This window comes from Phyllostomus discolor, chromosome 14 (genome assembly GCF_004126475.2).
Source record: "Phyllostomus discolor isolate MPI-MPIP mPhyDis1 chromosome 14, mPhyDis1.pri.v3, whole genome shotgun sequence".
Classification (NCBI taxonomy): domain Eukaryota; kingdom Metazoa; phylum Chordata; class Mammalia; order Chiroptera; family Phyllostomidae; genus Phyllostomus; species Phyllostomus discolor.
In genome coordinates this window covers 47003692-47022243 of record NC_040916.2, presented here as the reverse complement: position 1 = coordinate 47022243, position 18552 = coordinate 47003692, and the positions used below count along the sequence as shown (strand labels likewise).

At 42.8% G+C, this 18552-nt stretch overlaps 1 protein-coding gene across 7 annotated transcripts in view; it reads left to right on the top strand.

Annotated features, from left to right (window-relative positions):
* TUFT1 (tuftelin 1) overlaps positions 1–18552 on the top strand; it is a 34676-nt gene that overhangs the window by 6953 nt on the left and 9171 nt on the right. The window contains exons 2-7 of one of the 7 annotated variants that reach the window (XM_036015967.1): positions 9078–9152; positions 9534–9635; positions 12800–12886; positions 13414–13503; positions 14987–15052; positions 17332–17445. In XM_036015967.1, coding sequence (XP_035871860.1) covers positions 9078–9152; positions 9534–9635; positions 12800–12886; positions 13414–13503; positions 14987–15052; positions 17332–17445 — 534 coding nt within the window. The remainder of the gene's footprint in view (positions 1–9077; positions 9153–9533; positions 9636–12799; positions 12887–13413; positions 13504–14986; positions 15053–17331; positions 17446–18552) is intronic. The other 6 variants (XM_036015968.1, XM_036015969.1, XM_028503095.2 and 3 more) reach the window with 6 other exon arrangements.

Sequence of the window (18552 nt, the reverse complement as noted above, 5' to 3'; positions counted from 1 at the left end):
GAAGACTCTTGGCCCTTTTCTACCTCCCAGTCCTCAGGGCCCCCCCCCCCCCCCCCGCCCTCAGAAGTCTGGGGAGTGGGATTTGGGGAAGCCTGGACTTTTCCCATAGATCTTCCCCTGTTCACATGAACCTGTGATGGGAGAACCTCTGGGGCCTCCCTGTTTATTTCCCTAGCGTTTAGATCTCTAACCCTCAGCTATGTGTTTACCCCTCCCTGCCCGCTCGCTCTGCCGCTCTGCCAAGTGAGTCACACAGCTGGAGATTTGTTTGAACAGAGTGAGAGGCTGCCTATAATTTGGAGGTGGCTGGGCTTCTCCCCAAGACTATTTATGGGGTTAGAGGCTGCTTACCTTGTGATTAGTTCTGATCCCTTTTTTTTCCCCTGGAGAAGAATGCTCCACTTTGTATCTTGCCTTGCTGAGAGTCCCCAGTGGGGACCACCCTGCTAGACATTTCGGGGTATTTGGAAAGCTCTCTGGAGCCCACTGACAGCCATGAGGTCACTCTTGCTCCAGAAAACAACCAGTGGCACCAAGCAGAGAGGTGCCCATTTCCCTCCTGAGCTGTGGGTTGGGATGGTTGGGTGAGGTCTCTGACCTCCGTGACTGGGTTCTCTGATTGTGGAGCATGAGGTGCCAGAGAGAACCCTAGATTTGTTCATAGGCTCCATTTAGACAGTTTGTCTCATTTACTCTCCTCCCTCGCAGTCTTCCCAGAGCTCCGTGGGAAAATAATGCTGTCTCACCTTTGTGAAGTGATTTATGGTTTGCAAAGCACTTTTACCCTAAGGCAGGGTAGTTATCATCATTCCCATTTTGCAGACAGAAAACTGAGAGAAAGTGATTTGCTGAAGGATGACTAGCTGTCAGCTGGACTAAGACCTCACCTCGGACTCCGAGTTTAGTGGGTTTTCTCTCTATGTATTTTATTATAGGAGTGTGGCATGAATACATTTTTGTTGTTCAAGTTTAAAACACTGTGGAAGTATATGGGATGAAAGTCTCTTTATTCTTCTGCCCTTCTCTAGAGTATGGAAGTTTGGTGCTTTTTCTATGCGCTTACTTTCAAGAAATACCATGTGGTTTGATGGTTAGCAGCACAGACTGGAGCCACAGGGCCTGGGTTTGAATCTTGGTGCTGCTCCTTACTAGTTATATGACCTTGGGCAAGATACTTCACTTCTGTGCCTCAGTTTCCTCATCTGTAAAATGGGGATATTGATAACAATACCTACCATATAGTATTGTTAGGAGGACTCAGTGAGTTAACATATGTCAAGCATTTAGAACAGGAACCAATAGGGGTCAGCACATAGCAATTGCTATATCTATAGGAGTTGGCAAATACCACTGCTATGAAAAATATATGTGTACTTAAGTATAGATACTTAAATGAGAAGTCATACTTTTAAAATTAATTTGCAACTTGCCTTTATTCACTTAACATATCTTGAAGATCTCCTCCTGTTGATTGTAGAGGTTTATCTATCAGCAGTATAGCACTCCACAGTATCCATGTTGCCATACTAATTTGTTCACTCACTCACTCACTCACTTTCTAGAGGATATTTATGCTCTTTCCAGTTTTGACTATTGTACACAGTATTGCAGTCAACAGTTTTACACATGTATCTTTGGTCAGATGTACATGGATTTTTCACAGGGCGTATTTCCTGAAAGTGAAATTACTGGGTCAAGGGGTTTACGAAATATGCAAACTCCATTAATATTCCCAAATGAACTTCCAAACATACTTTTACAAACTAACACTGTCTCCAACAATACATGAGATTAGTCATTTTCCCTTTATTCTCACCAAGCCTGGGTATTATAAATATCTTTTTTGCCAAAAAGATATTTTTAGACCAGTATCAGTTGGTCTAAAAATGCTATTTTTGCAGGATTTACATGAAGAAAAGCCAGTTGCTTTACTGAAATGCAAGAAAGAAGACTCACCTATATGGACACCTGTGTAGTGAAGGCCCAGTTTGCCAAGAGTTCTGAAGCCCCCGGGGTCCCTTCTAGGTTCTAACCTGCTTCCTGCCCAGAAATGATGGCTGTTTTGAATTTTCTGTTTATTTCCTTTTTGTTATATTTACTACATGCCCAAGTAATATATTGCTTAATTTGACATATATTTAACTTTATATATGTGGTATCATATCTATTCTATAGCTTGCTTTTTCACTGAACATTAATTTTGAATTCATTCATGCCAATGTGTGTAGCTGTTCATTTATTTTCACAGCTGTATGTCCTAGACTAACGTGCCAGAGTCTGTTCATGCATGTGCTTGTCAGTGGTCCATCTGGGTTGTTTCCAGTGTTTTGCCATTGCGAGCAATGCCACTGTGAGCGTACTTCTATGTGCCTTATTTTGACACTTCTTAAATCTGTAAGTTTAATGAAATCCGCTCCCCTCCTACACTCCCAGTAATAACTCATTATTGTTTTAACTTGCATTTTTCTGATTACTGGTGAGATGGAGCATCATATATATATATTCATTAGTCACCTTATTTCTTCTTAGGGTTGCATTTCTTGGCCTTTGCTTACTTCCTCTCCTTTTCATGTCTGCATTTTTTCAGTTTTCCGTACTGCTTCTGTACACGGAGGAGTCTGCGTCTCTCAAAAGGAAGGGAATTGGGGAAGTGCCTGACCCCAATTCATGCAACACATTTTTTGAGCACCTACTCTAGGCCAGGCATGTGCTGAGTAAGCTCTCAGTGTTGTCATGGAGCTCATGATTTTATTGGGGTGGATGAATGAACACGTAGTTATGGAGGAATGGGGGGGGGTCAGTGCTAACAGTGTAGGATGTGTAGGCCTTGGCTGGGTGGCTCAGCTGCTTAGAGCATTGTCCTAAGATGCTAAAGTTGTGGGTTTGATCCCTGGTCAGGGCATATACAAGAATCAACCAATGAATACATAAATAAGTGGAACATCAAATTGATATCTGTCTGTCTGTCTCTCTCTCCCTAAAATCAAAAAATTAAAATAAAATAAAAATAGTATAGGATGTGTGGTGTGTAGGGAGTGGGCTCTGACTTACGGGTCCTGGAATAGGACCCTCAGGGAAAGGATGCCTGAGCTAAGCCTTGAAGGCTGAGTGGGAATTTTCCAAGGAGGCAAGGGAGGGGAGGGTGACCCCCAAGGGAGAAAACAATGTGTGCACCAGTGGGGCAGTGGGAGCATGTATTGTATGAGAAGACTGTGAACAGAAGGAGAACTTTGGGTCGGGTGCCTTTCTACAACTGGGTTAGGAAAGTTAGGGAGCGGGGTACAGGTGGGGTACTGGTGGGAGCTAAGACTGTGTGGTATAGACAATGAGGGAATTTCAGTGCCACAATTAGTTTTTTTTTTTTTTTTTTTGCCTTTTCAAAAAACATTCTATTTAACAATAATGTGCATCCATAAAAGTAAATGTAACACAAATGCACGGTCAAGCAGTTTGCGTAAACTGGCTGCACTGCTTTAACCAGCTCCCCGGTAAGAAACATGCCAGGACCAGCAGCATGGCAGCCCCACTTGTCCGATTATTGGCATCACCTGCCCTCCACCCTGAAGGGTGGCTACTCTCCTGACTTCTAAAACGAATGTTAGTTTTGCTTGTTTTATACTATTATTTGTGGAATCATATATTATAGTGGTGTTTTTTTTTTAATTTTTATTTTAATTTTCATTCAGGTACAATTTTCTAACTTTTACTCCCATCCCAGCCCACCCACCCAGCCCTCTCCACCTCCCTCCCATTTCCCACCCCCCCCTAGTTTTTGTCCATGTGTCCTTTATACTTGTTCCTGTAAACCCTTCCCCTTTTCCCTGAAATTCCCCTGAAATTCCCTCCCCTCTCTCCTCTGAACACTGTCAGCCTGTTCTCTATTTAAGTGTCTTTGGTTATATTTTGCTTGTTTCTTTGTTTTGTTGTTTAGGTTCCTGTTAAAGGTGAGATCATATGGTATTTGTCTTTCACTGCCTGGCTTGTTTTGCTTAGCATAATGCTTTCCAGCTCCATCCATGCAGTTGCAAAGGGTAGGAGATCCTTCTTTCTTTCTGCTGAATAGAATTCCATTGTGTAAATGTACTGTAGTTTTTTGATCCATTCATTTACTGATGGGCACCTAGGGTGTTTCCAACACTCAGCTATTGTAAAAAGCAAAACATTGAGGTGCATGAGGTGCATGAACATTGGGGTGCATAGGTTCTTTTAGATTGGTGTTTCAGGGTTCTTAGGATGTAATCCTAGCAGTGGAATTGCTGGGTCAAAAGGCAGATCCATTTTTAGTTTTCTGAGAAAATTCCATACTGTTTCCTTAGTGGTTGTACCAGCATATACTGAATTTTTTCATCTGAATTCTTTTGCTTAGTATTTCTGTGAGCTTTTCCCTTTTGCATGCTCATTATTTTTGTGTGCAGCATTCTGCTGTGTGGCTGTGCACAGTCATCCAGTCTACTTCTGATGGCCATTTGGGTGATTTCTAGTTTGGGGCTATTAAAGTGCTGTTATGACCATACTGGTGTATGTTTTTGTGGGAAACAGCATGTGGGTTGATAGCTAGGAGTCAAACTGCTGTGTCGGAGGGCATGCATGTGTTCAACTTCAGCAGATTTTCCAAGGTCCCACTGACAGTGTATGAGTTTCGATGATTCCAAATCCCCCACCACTGGAGGTTGTTTGTTTTCGGTCTGATGTGTATTTGTACTGTTACTTTGCAGTGCTAGTTTATGTGATGACCAATGAGGTTGAACCCTTTTGTTACTTTTATTGGCCATTCAGATATCCTCTTACATGCTGTGTTTACTGAGGGTTTTTCTGTCCACTTCTCTGCTGGGTATGCTGTCTTGCTCTTTTTCTCTCCTTCCCTCCCCCACCCCTTTCTCTTTCTTTTTTAAAGTACTTTTTTTTTCTTTTTTAGATTTTGGAATCATTTTAAATTTACAGAAAAATTACAAAGATAGTACAGGGCATTCTTGTATATTCTTCACCTAGTTCCCCCCAATGTTAACATCTTGTATAATCACCATGATCTGTACGTCATAGCTAAGAAATTCATGCATTGCCCTGGCTGGCGTAGCTCAGTGGATTGAGCGTGGGCTGGGAACCAAAGTGTCCCAGGTTCGATTCTCAGCCAGGGTACATTCCTGGGTTGCAGGCCATAACCCCTAGCAACCGCACATTGATGTTTCTCTTTCTCTCTCTCTCTCTCTCCCTCCCTCCCTCCCTATCTCCCTTCCCTTCCTAAAAAATAAATAAATAAATCTTTAAAAAAAAAAGAAAAAAGAAATTCATGCATTGATGCTGACACAGTACGGACTAAAGTATAGCCTTTTTTAAGTTTCACCAGTTTTCCACTAATGTCCTTTTTCTGATCCAGGATCCAGTCCAGGATACCGCATTGTATTTAGCTTTTTATTTTTATTTTTTGTCTTTTGAACATTCTTTTTATGTTCTGAATATCTTTTGTTAGATATATGTAGAAAGAATATCTTCTGCTCTGTGGTTGCCATGTACTCTCTTAGTGGTGTCTTGATGAACAAAAGTTTTAAATTTTAATACAGTTCTGTTTATTTTCTGGGAAGGATTTTTTTTGTGCCACATTTAAGAAAATCTGTGCCTCTGTCAAGGTCATAAAGATGTTCTGTGTTTCCCTATAAAACCTGTATTGTTTTGCTTTTTACATTTAACTCAGCAATCCACTTGGATTGACATTTGTGTATGGTATGAGGTATGAGTTAATATATGTCTTTTTCATAACAAGACATTTTACATTAACCTATAAACATATAAGAAATTCTTTTGGAAAATATTTTGAAGGGGGGCATTATTTCAAATTTTGAGGAACTGGCATTTTTGTATACCAATGACTTTTATGTGAGTCACTGTGTTCTCACTGAAGCATAGAGTGTATAGACATTCTATTTTACCAGATAATAAACTAAAGTTGAGGCAGAATAAGGTCTCTATACACAACAAAGGAAAGCCAGAGCCAGTACTTGAACCAAGGTCAAAGTGTTCCAAATGCTATTCTTTTTCTGTGAAGATGAAAGAAAGTCAAGGTGGGCTTCTCAGATAATGGGCCAGGCAATAAATCTGGTAGTGATCTAGCTACTGTTGTGTATCACCTCATTCTATCAAAGTAAAATATATTTCTAAAATAAAAAATATATATAAGAATTAAGAAAAAAGAAACTGATAAGCCCCTTCATAAGGGGGTAGGTTGAATAAATTATCTTAATCTATTCAGTGGAATACTAGGACCCATTAAAAGCCACTTTTGAAGACTGTCTAATGTGATGGAAATTAATGATGAAACAGTAAAGGGGAAAAAAAGCCAATATATAACTGTGTACAGTGGTATGCCTTTTAAAAATATACACAGAAAAATTTTAAAGAACACTAACATTTTAAGAGTGCCTATTTTGGGGTAGTAGGGATTATCAGTATTTATTTTCTTTGTTATATTTTTAAATTTTTGTCCCTGAAAGTATTCATTTTTCCCCCCCAGGTAATTGTAGATGCAGTTATAAGAAATAATAGGGATCTCTTGCTCCTGTTACTTAGTTTTCCTCAGTGGTAACATCTTGCAGAACTATGTACATTGTCACAAGCAGGATAGTGGCATCAGTACAGTCAAGATACAGAGTATTTCCCTCACCACAAAGATACTTCAGGTGCTATTGTAGAGCCACACCCGCCTCCTTCCCACCCGCATCTTCTCCTAAACTCCCAGCGACTACCACTCTGTTCTCCATTTCTGTGATTTTGGGATTTCAAGAATCTTACTGAAATGGAATTCTACAGCATGTAACTGCTTGTGATTGGCATCCTTCACTTAGCATAATTCTCTGGAAATTGTTGTTGCATGTATCAGGAATTTGTCCCTTTTATTAAAAGTACTTAATACTTTTAAAAAAGATTTTATGTATTTATTTTTAGAGAGGGGAAGGAAGGGAGAAAGAGAGGGAGAGAAACATCAACGTGTGGTTGTCTCTTACATGCCCCCAACCAGGGACCTGGTTCGCAGGCCTGCATTCATTCCACTGAGCTACATCAGCCAGGGCTAACAGTAATTAATAGTTTTATTGGTAAGTATTCCATGATACGGATGTATCACAGTTTGTATAACCATTCACCTACCAAAGGATATCTGGGTTGTTTCTAGTTTTAGAGAGTTAGGAATAAAGCTGCTATAAACACTCATGTACAGGTTGGGCTGCCCCACTTTTTCCCACTGCCCCCAGGTGTGAGGAGATGGCGTTTTAATCAAAGTGCACGCCTGTGTCCTGTGGAAAAGTTGACAGCCACTCTGGCTCTTTTGAAATCATCTTCTCTCTTTCCTTTTGTAATATTCTCTTGATCTAGCTGCCATGGAGCACTCACTGTGCCTTTGACCACCCGCAAGGGGTTAACGGAAGGGGCAGCTGCTCACTGAACACAAATAACTAAGAGGCAGAGGCAGGTGCCACAGGAGGCCCTGCGAGCTCAGGGAGGGAAGGAAGCATCTGGGACGATGTGGCATTTGAATGTGAACTCTTGAGGGCCTTGCGGATGCCCCAGCTGAAAACTGGAAGAAAGGCCGTAAGACACAAAAGGTGTGCAGAGAGCAAAGTCACTGGAGCCGGGAAGCACGCACTGTTGGAGCACTGAGGAGCTCTAGCAGGAGAGGCGGATTGGCCCAGACCATGGGCAGCCCTCAGTGCCACATGAAGATCTGGCTTTTATTTGTAGTAATTAAATGCTTTTGTAAAACCAGCTACATTGCCAGCATTGGGAAGGCTTAAGGGTCATGTGGGAGTGTCTTTGCGGTCTTTCCTAAATATGGGTTTATTCCAATAAGCGGGAGGAGGCTAATACTCAAGTACCTCCATGTCATGTGGCAGAGAACAGCTTCCACACATTTTCAGTTAATTTTCAGAAACGACCCTCAGGTGGATGGCAGTATCCTCATGTCACAGTGAGAACACTGGCAGTCAAGTGGCCACAGAGGCTGATTGCTTCTCCAAGTTGCTCTTTCCTGTGTAAGAAGAACTGTTGCTCCCCCACAGACGCTTCTCCCATCTCCTTGGGCAGACTCCATTTTTTCCTTCTCGTTTCCTTCCCCACAGACATTTGGAAGGTTAAGAGGGTGCCTCCAAATCTGTCGAGACTAAGATGGCATTTATACTTTTGGATTTCATAGCAGGGGATGACCAGACAACCTCAGGTCACTTTGATCCTTGGGTAGCTCAGCTCCTCCTTCCTGCTCTCACAGTATGGGTATCGAAGGTGGAAGAGTCTTTAGGGATACTTAGCACATCCTCTTATTTTTCTGTTTTGAACCAGAGGCCCAGAGTGGCTAAGCCTCTCGTCTTTGTGGACACATAAAACAGGTTTTAGGCCGGGTTTGGTCCATTCTGCCTTGCTGACCATCTCTCAGTGTTATTCTGTCCCCAAATATCCAGTCCCTACTTTCCCTCTTACCACATGGTTTTTCCCTCAGGCATTCTATTGTCCCCACATTGTGGTTTTTAAACCTTCTTTGTGTTCTAAAAGAAAATCCACTTCTTCCTATGAAATTGGGCTGATCTCTAGATAAATACCTATTGTCTCGCCTGCTTTCATTTGGATAATTTCTGTGTGGCTCACAGAAATAGGGGTTTGGATTCAGGTACCTTCCTACAGTTTGATTCAGGAAAGAATCCTAGTCTTGCAAAGTGTATCAGTAACTTCTTGGTTGGCTGTTAGGCATGGAAATCCTGGATTGGGGCTGACCAGTTCAGGGTGCCCTCTCCAGGGCTGGGGAAAGGGGAGCCCACGCAATGTGCTTTCTGCCATCTGGGGATCAGGGTAGTCCCTCTGCAGCTGCATGGAGCAGGGTGCTGTGTGGTCTCTGGTGCAGTGTAAAGAGGCTCCAGAGACATCCTGCCACCCAGGAGTGGCTGGACCTCTGGCAAGCTAATGTCGCCTCTCCAGACCTCAGCTTTTCTTGTCTGTGAAGTGGTGATAATAAGGCCCACTCCATAGGGCTGGTGAAAGTGCACCTGCACCGGTAGTGGACTGAAGGTAAAGGTTATTGTTGCTGTCATTGTCATTATTAGGGCAGCGTGGACATTCTCAGACTGACTCTCCAGAGTGAACTGACAGGAGATGAACTTGAACACATAGCCCAGAAGGTATGGAGGTTCCTGATGAGGCGGCCTCCTCCCCTTAGCCAGGTCTCCTTCCCTGCCATTGACCCCCATCCCAGGGCTGCTGTTGGGGAGCATTTCTTTTCAGGCACACCCAGCTGACCTCAGCATGGTGCACTGCTTTGGAGGATGGGGAGACTCCCACTAAAATGAAAACTAACCTGCAATTTCTACTAATTTTCCCTGTCTGGTGTTCTTGCTGCTGTGTGGCTTTTGGTACAGGCTCTGAAATGAATTTTTGGAGGGAACATCTGACAAATCCTGCAAGTCTTTGGAGGAGAGGGTTTCTGCAAAGGTCAAGGTGCAGAAGTTCTGTGCTTGTCATATGAGTCCCGAGCCACTTTTCTCTCTCTTTCCCTCTCTCAGGTGGGCAGAAAGACCTGTTCAGTGGCGTCTGGCTACTCGACCAGTCATTCTCTGGCCTCAGAACTGGTGGAGTCCAACGATGGACACGAGGAAATCATTAAGGTAAGCTTAGTTCACCTCCACCTTTTCTCCCTTCACTCTTTCTCCCGACTGTATGTGAGAGGGAGTGGCTGACTTTGCCAAAGGGAGCTTACGGTTTGACGAGAACAACCAGACCTGTGATGCTCGTTCCTGACTATCTCTGGAAAATCTGAACAACAGGAGACCACAGTCCATCTGTACTGACTTTGGTGTGACCTGACCTGGCCCCAGGCTTGGGGGATGGGCAGGGTGGCCTCTCTAGGTGTTTGTCCACTGTCCATGTTTAGGTGCTGAGGTCATGGAGACAACTGGGAGGTGTGTTAATGAAATATAGTTTTAAAAATTAAAACAATTTTTAGGATTTCTTTAAAAACAACAACTTTTTGAAATGCAGTTTACATACCATACAATCAACTTAGTTAAAGTATATACAGTTCATTGGTTTTTAATATATTCAGAGTTGAGCAACCAACACCACTATTAACACCAAGACATTGTTGGTCATTCCTTCCAGCTCCTGCCAATCACCCATCCACTTTCTGTCTCTATGGATTTGCCTCTTCTAGACATTTCATGTAAATGGGATCATATAATCTGTGTCCTTTTGTGCCTGGCTTCTTTCATTTAGCATGTTTTCAAGGTTCAGCCATGTTATAATGTGTCAATATTTATTCCTTTTAATGGCTGGTAATATTCCCTCACATGGCTATCTATATCATATTTTGTTACCCATCCATTAATTGGTGGACATTTGAATACTGGTAGTTTCTACTTTCTGTCTATTATGAGTAAGGCTGCTATGAATATTCATGTACTACTTGAATATTCATGTGAACATGTTTTCAGTTCTCTTGGTGTATATCTAGGAGTGGAATTGCTAGGCCATATGGTGACTCTACATTTATTCTTTTGAGGAACTACCAGATTTTTCCCAAAGTATCTGCTTCATTGAACATTCACACCAGCCATGTATGAGGGTTCCAATTTGTCTGCATCCTCACCAACACTTGTTATTATCCATCTTTTTTATTACAGCCATCCTAAAGGCTATGAAGTGGTATCATGCTGTGGTTGTAACTTGCATTTCTTTAATGACATCTTTTCATATGCTCACTGCCCATTTGTATATTTTTTTGGAGAAATATTTTCTCAAATCCTTTGTCCGTGTAAAAATTCAGTTGGTTTTAATTGTTGAGGTGGAACAAAGATTGCATAAAGACGTTCTATATAATATTCTGAAGGCTAGACCCTTATCAGGTATATGATTTGGAAATATTAAAATATTTTTCCTATTCTGTGATATTTGTTTTTACATTTTCTCAATGATATCCTTTGAAACAAAAGGTTTTAATTTGTTGAAATGTGATTTATGTATATTTTTTTTGTCACTTGTGCTTTTGGTGGTGTATCTAAGAAGGCTTTGGCTAACCCAAGGCCACAAAGATTTATTTCTCTATTTTCTTCAAAGAATTATAGTTTTAGCTCTTATAAATAGGTCTGTGACTCATGTTGGGTTAATTTTTGGATGGTGTGAGGAAGGGGTCCAACTTCACTCTTTTGCATGTGGCTCTCTTTTTTTACAAACATCATTTGTTGAAAAGACTGTTCTCTCCTGTTGAATTGTCCCGTCACCCTTGTCAAAGTCAGTTGAGCGTATTCTTACTGTACTGTTGTAGTCCATTGGTCTACATGTCTATCCCTGTGCCAGTGCACTCACTCTGATTTCTGTGGCTTTGTAGTAATTTTATTCTTTTTCAAGATTGTTTTAGCTATTCAGAGTCCTTTGCATTTCCATATGAATTTTAGGATGTTTGTTAGCTGCTGCAAAGAAGCCAGCTTAGATTTTGACAGAAGCTATGTTGAATCTGTAAGATGGATTTGGGGAATATTGCCGTCTTAACAATACTGTTTTCCAATCTATAAAAAGAAGATGTGAGTTCATTTTTTAAGATCCTGTATTTCTTTCAACCATGTTTTGTAATTTTCAGAATACAAATCTTAAACTTTGTTTAATTGACTAAGTCTTTTTTGTTGTTGCTATTGTAAATAGAATTGTTTTCTTAACTTCATTTTTGGATTGTTCATTGCTAGTGTGTAGAAATACAACTAGTTAATTTTTGTATGTTGATCTGGTATCCTACAACCTTTCTGCATTCCTTTATTTGTTCTAATAGGTTTTTAGTGAATTCCTTTGGGTATTCTTTTTTTTAATTAATTAAAAACTTTTTTTTAGAGAAGGAAGGGAGGTAGAGAGAGAGAGAGTGAGAAACATCAATGTACAGTTGCTGGGGGCCGTGGCCTGCAACCCAGGCATGTGCCCTGACTGGGAATCAAACCTGTGATGCTTTGGTTCGCAGCCCATGCTCAATCCACTGAGCTATGCCAGCCAGGGCGGTATTCTTATGTATATAATCATGGCAAATATCTGGGTGCCTTTAATTAATTTTTCTTATTCAAAGTCATTGCATGGTCCTTAAAAAAATAAAACTACCCAATAATTCTATCAATGTAATCACTGTTAACAAACACTTTATTATATATCCTCCCAGACTTTTTTCTATACATATATATTTTTTTTTCAAAAAATGTAATTGTGTTATATACTTTATTCTATAATTGCTTGCCCCCCCCCACCAACTTAATTGTAGTTTATAATAGCTATGTCCATCTGGCATTCTAACGGCTTCATAGTATTCTATTATAGGGATACCATAATTTATTTACGTAATCCCCCATTGTCAGACATTCGTCTGTTTCTTTTTGCAGCCATAAACAATATTTTGCTGAACCTGTTATTAACTTAATAACATGTCCTATATAACACAAATAATAAAGAAACACTTTCTCAATTATAAAAGATTCAAGCATGGTATATACAGAGAAAAATGTGTAAATTCCCTTTACAATCCTCTTTCCTTGAATGTGTGTGTGTGTGTGTGTGTGTGTGTGTGTAAAAGTTTTGCCAGTTTAGCTAAATTTATTTCATTAGGATAAACTTCCAGAAGTAGATTTGGTAGGTGGAAGAGTAAATATAGTTGTAAGTCTTCTCATCTGAATCACCAAGTTGCCACCCAGAAGGGCGGTAACGCTTTACTCTCCTATCAGCAGTGTAGTATGAAGCTGCCTGTGTGGAACGTTTTAACTGGAGTTTTCTTAACTGACGAGTATTGTTTTCCTCTTTGCAGGTGTACTTGAAGGGGAGGTCTGGAGACAAGATGACCCATGAGAAGAGTATTAACCAGCTGAAGAGTGAGGTCCAGTACATCCAGGAGGTGGGCACCCTTTCTCTCTGTGGAAATGACCTTTGTCATTTCTCTGACTCACATTGTTTTGTCTCCCTTCTTTTGTGGGTTCTGATTTTCTCCCTTCTGCCCCCTTCATATCTCCAAAGTGCCACCATGCCCTGTCATGTGTTAAGTATAATTTCTGACCCATCCATTAATCCGCAAAGCTTATTAAACACTATGTGCCCAGCACTAGTCCCCAGCCATTCTGTCTAAAATTGCCAGCTTCGCTTCCCCAGCTTGTCCTAACCCGCACCCTGTTGCCATATAACATACTACATGTCTTACTTATTTGTCTTTTGTGTTGTGTGTCTCCCCATCAAGAACCCCAGGGCAGGGGTTTTGCTTATTTTGTTGTTTGTGCAGGAAGGACTAGGGACCCTCCTTCCCCCAGCCAGTACCTAGAACAGCACCTGACTCCTAGGGGTACAGTCAGGGATGGACACAGAGGTGGGTGAGTTGATGTGCTCTCCTTCCCTATCCCAAAGCTGAAGCTCCTTGTCCTCCCCTCCCAGGCCAGGAACTGCCTGCAGAAGCTACGGGAGGATATAAGTAGTAAGCTTGACAGAGATCTAGGAGAGTCCCACCATCGGCAGGAGATACAGGTAATAGGAAATGGTCCTTGGCTGGGTCCCTGCGGAGGAGGTGGGGTTGTGCCCGTCATCCCATGGGTGCCTAATCTAACACCGCCGCCACGCAAGGAGAGAATCCAGGTGATGCTGGCCTCTGCGAGCACTCTCAGCCGTGTGAAGGCGAGCCAGCAGAGGGGCACTGGCATTCACACACCTCAGCCCAGGGATAGGACGCCTGTTCCTAAAGCACTGTCCAAAAATTGGATTTATATAAATAAAAGTATTGTTCAGTTATTGGCAGGACCTGTTATCTATAAGGATCCTGTGATCCATCTTCTTGTAATACAAAGTCTTACAAAGCAGACAGTCACCAAGTCGACCTTACTCATCTGGGTAACACCTGGAGTGTAACTTGGGAGTTCTGGCCCCCGTCGGTTATTTATCTGTGTACATCGTTGCTTCTGCACTGGAAGGGGAAGCTCCTCGAGGTTAGGGTTCACCCCGACTCCGCGTCTCACATGCAGTGCAGGGGCTGGGGTGCAGAGAGTCATCAGTAGATGTTGATTCATCTAACTGAACTAATTGGAGAAGACTTCTTGGGACAGACACTCCTGGGTTCCTATTTGTCAGCTTTTCTAAAATTTGAGGACAGAAATGTTCTCAGGAAAGGAGAACTGTCTCTTCTATGACTTGATCCTCATCCCCCATTAAATTCTGAGTTGTCTCTTCTTCACTTGCGTGTGGTTTGGGCAGGGTGGTCTTTTCCAGCAGCCCCTGCCCTCATTTTCCCGAGGGGAAGCATGACCTAGAACCTAGTGCCAACCAAGTTCCTCTTTGGCTTGGGTGTGCACTGGCTGTGTGGCCAGGACCCCCTAATGCATTTCGTTTTGGCTGAAGGTGGGATTTCCACTGCCCGAGCTCACATCTGGTTGGTGCGAGGTGCTTTGCCGGGTGACTGAAGAACCCATTGCTTGGAGAATGACCCAGGCCTCTTGTTTGCACAGCCAGAATTCATGTGCTGAATAATAAGGTTTTGGGTTGGAAAGAATCGCAGCACGTACCGCTTCCCCTTTTGATTTATGCTTTGTCAAACCCTGTCAGGACCCCTCAGGGGCATGGGAGCATCTCTGTTTGTGGCAGGCAGCTGCTTGGATTCCCTGAGCTGCAGGGAGTGGGCCTGCGTATTTCCCAGTCTGTTGAAAGGTTTTAGCCTGAAGTTTCCTTCACCCTCCCTACAAGGCTTGACTATTCCTTCTGAAGGTGGCACACCTTTCTCCACTCCTGTCCTTTCCATTTTCCGCACAGCACTGGGAGCCTTTTCTTCCTCTTCCTTTTCCCTTTCCTCCTCTTCCTCTTCTCCCTCCCCCTCAACCTCCTTGTCTATCTGTCTATCTATCTATCTATCTATCTATCTATCTATCATCTATTCATGATTTGAGATCTTAGAAGAATGTTTAGAAGTCTGTTGCTTGGGATTGTTTTAACTACCATTTTATTTATTTATTTTTTTGAAAAGATGGTGCTAGAGAAGCCAAATGGTTTTAGTCCAAGTCCCATGACCCTGTACAGCAGCCCACCTGAGGTAGGTGACAAGGAAAACAATGCTAACTGCTGCTTAGCCAGGAGGCAAGGTACCCTCCTCCCTGATGCCTTTATTTATTGCTTTTTCTCTCTCACTACATATAAGAGTAGAACTTACTTGCTGTAAAAATTGAAACAATGGAGAAACATATAAAACAGAACAACTCCTTCCTCAATCCCACTCCTTGGAAGTGTCTGCTGTTAACAGATTGAAATGTGTGGGTCCTTGTAGAGCTGTGCTTCTCAGTCTTAACTGCCTGTTGGAAGACCTTGGGAGCTTTAAAAGACGGGCTGTGTGTTTGCCATCCCTAGAGGTTATAATTCAGTTGGTCTGAGATGTGATCTGGGCATCAGGACTTTTACATGCTCTTCAGGTTATTGTAATGTTTAGCCGGAGGTGAGTACCAGTGTTCTAGAGCAGGGGTCCCCAACCCCTGGGCCATGGACTGGTACTGGTCCATGGCCTATTAGGACACAGGCTGTGAGGGAAACTCACCTGAGCTCCGCCTTCTGCCCCCCCTTCCCACCAGTCTGTGGAAAAACCAGTACCTGGTGCCAAAAAGGTTGGGCACCGCTGTTCTAGAGTGTTTAAAAAATACAGACTACCATATTTAAATATCATATATATGCCTGTCTACGTGTGTTATTATATAGATACATGTATATAAACGTGTTATATACACATGTGCCATGTATATAATATGTACTTTTCACAAATACAGGGTCATGATAAACAACAATTCCTTTTTATTTTTTTTTTAAACTGAAGACTATAATATAGCTTTTTTTTTTCCTATTAGCACAGGTAGGTAGACCTACCTCATGCTTTTGAATAACAGCAAAGTATTTCCTCCCTTGGCTGCTCTCACTCTAATATGTTCAATACATGATTTACATATGCCTAGTGAATGTGTTTTCAGTTTTCATGATGGACTTGTGCTGTTTCTGTGTTTTCCTTTTTACCTGACATCGTATTTTTAGATCTGTTCACTTTCCTTTGTTAAAATATAGTTGGTTGTTTCTAACTCCTACATATAAAGGTTTCTAATTCCCTTTTTTAAAGTTTTCTCTTCATGAAAATTTCCCATGTTGTTGAATCATCTTCTGAGAACTCCATTTGAACTAAACACATCATAATTCTGCTCCAGGAGCTGTTTAAATTGCTCTCATCTGCCGCGCAGCCTAGGCCCCACTACGGGGAATGGAGCGGGTATCACTCGCTGAGCACTAGATGTGGAGTGTTGCGATTCTGGCACTCACCTCAGAGGTGCAGCTTGGATTTTTCTCTTCCTCTGAGTCACTCGCCATAGTTGGTAAATATGCTATTGGCAACAAGTTATAATGACACCCGGTATCTATTCAGCCTGTTTCTTCTCACGAGGTCCAAGTCCTACCAGATATTATCTTGTTTTTGAGGCAGCCTGTAAGGTAGGGCGTGGCAAGGAGTCTTCTGACTGATTCACAGGTAGAGAGATGAAGGCCCATGGGACCCAGTAATAACGCCGCAGCTGGGACCCAGCCGCCTTCCTCCCAACTGTGCTTTGCTTTGAAGGTGCTGCTGCTCCCCACAGTGCAAGCCGGGGAGCAGTTTTTCTGTCAGACTCACAGGAGCTGGCAGCTGAGGTGTCTGATGCTTGTGCTGCAGAGATGGGGGCGAGACCCTACACGCCAGCTCAGCCCGAACCACCAACCCACACTTGGGTGTGTCTGCAGGAGAGACTTACAGTAAAACCACTGAGACACCTTTTCCTTCGAGATTCTGGGGCTTATTGGGTGCCTGTGCCCTAACCCTGCCCATCCATCCATCAGTAACCCTTTATACACCTATCTGTGCTAGGCGCAGAGAACAACAAAAGCTGTGCCTCTGGGACTCGCCCTTGTTGTGGGTGCGGCACAGTCCTTGCCTTAGGAAACTGTAGTCCAGAGAGGAACCAGGTATCTGCTCCCAGAGAGCTTGTCTGATGGAGACAGGATGCACACGTGAGGGTGGCCTAAACACAGCTGTTGGTCAGCTGATACACGTATAAAAATTACTGTGCCCTAAAATAATCAGTTGAATGATGGGAGGCTAGTTGACATTTTTAGGGTATGGAGAGAGTGTGTCATGAATGACTCAGAACCCCTGGGGGCCTTACACTGACTCACCCCTTGTGTGATGTGAATTCTTTTGTGAGGGTGGTCTGGACAAGATGGTCCGGACGAGTGTGTGTTGGGGGAGGACCTTCTCGTACAGAGTCACAAAAATAGTGACTCCCCTTCCCTTCCTTGCTCTGGCCGTAGGTGGACATCTGCGTAAGTGAAGATGTCGACAGCTTGAGGAAGACCGTGCGGGACTTGCTGGCCAAGCTGCAGGAGGCCGAGCGGCAGCACCAGTCAGAACGTGTGGGTTTTGAGGTGAGATTCGGGATTTGGGGAGAAGATGCCCCAAGGGTTGGGCTGCTAGGTACAGGCACCAGCAACTTTCTCGGTATGGACGTAATGTCTTTCTGGCCGAGTGCCATCAACTGGAAAGGTTAGCTTTGAGGCCTGGGGCACTTGCTGTCTGCTTCTCCCTCCCCTGGATATTTACCGTTTTTGCTGTCCAAGGCTGGCCCCTAGTTCGAGGGTCAGCTCTTGGTTCTCTGCTCTGTTGAAGTTGAGTGGCGGTGCTCAACTTTGTGATCTTGAATGAATATCTCAATTGTTATTATAAAAGTAATACTAGGTTATTACAGAATATTTTTTAAATACAAGTCTATAAATAGAAAGTGAAAGCCTCCTGCTATTAAAAGTGTGTGAGGTCTTCCATATTTTCCAGAAAGTTCTTTGAGTATAACCTGAAGAACTGTGGGCAAATACTCGATAGTTTTTTTAACTAGCCTATGTGAGATGAACCATCTGCTATCTGCTATTGTTCATCCACACGTAAGGTGTTTATGTCATTAATATGTAATGATAGGATTACAGCCTGCCCAGGCATGCCGAGAGCTGGTGGAAAGAGGAAGGCCACCCAGACTCTCCTCTTTCATGAGACTGAGGGATCTAAGGGGTGGACTGAGTAGGAGCAAGAAGGGCATTGAGAACGCCTGACTGCCTCTGGTCCAGCTGACGTGTCGTTGGAGCAAGGAGTTAGCCTCTCTAAGCCTCAGTTCCAACTTTGGTAAAAAAGTGGTCGTGAAATATGTTTCCTGTATGGATTGAGTTTGATAATAATATGTACATATTGATTACTCTAAAGGGTTTTTAGAAATGTAAGATAACCTGTATTTTTATTAGTGATCAGTTTAACAAGCAGGTTTTCCTCTCCCAAATAGTTTGGACTTAGGGCAATGCTGAGATTAGTTTGGTCTCAGAACAAAGTAGCTGTGCAGTAAAGCACTTCGCTACATGTATTCAGATGCCACAATTTGGATAATGTGGCTGGCGATGTGTTAGTTTGGTGACTAGCTGTTCCCTGCTTTCTTGGAATAGAACAGGAGGAAGGGGAGGGTGAGGTTGCAGTGCTGACCAGACTGTGCATTT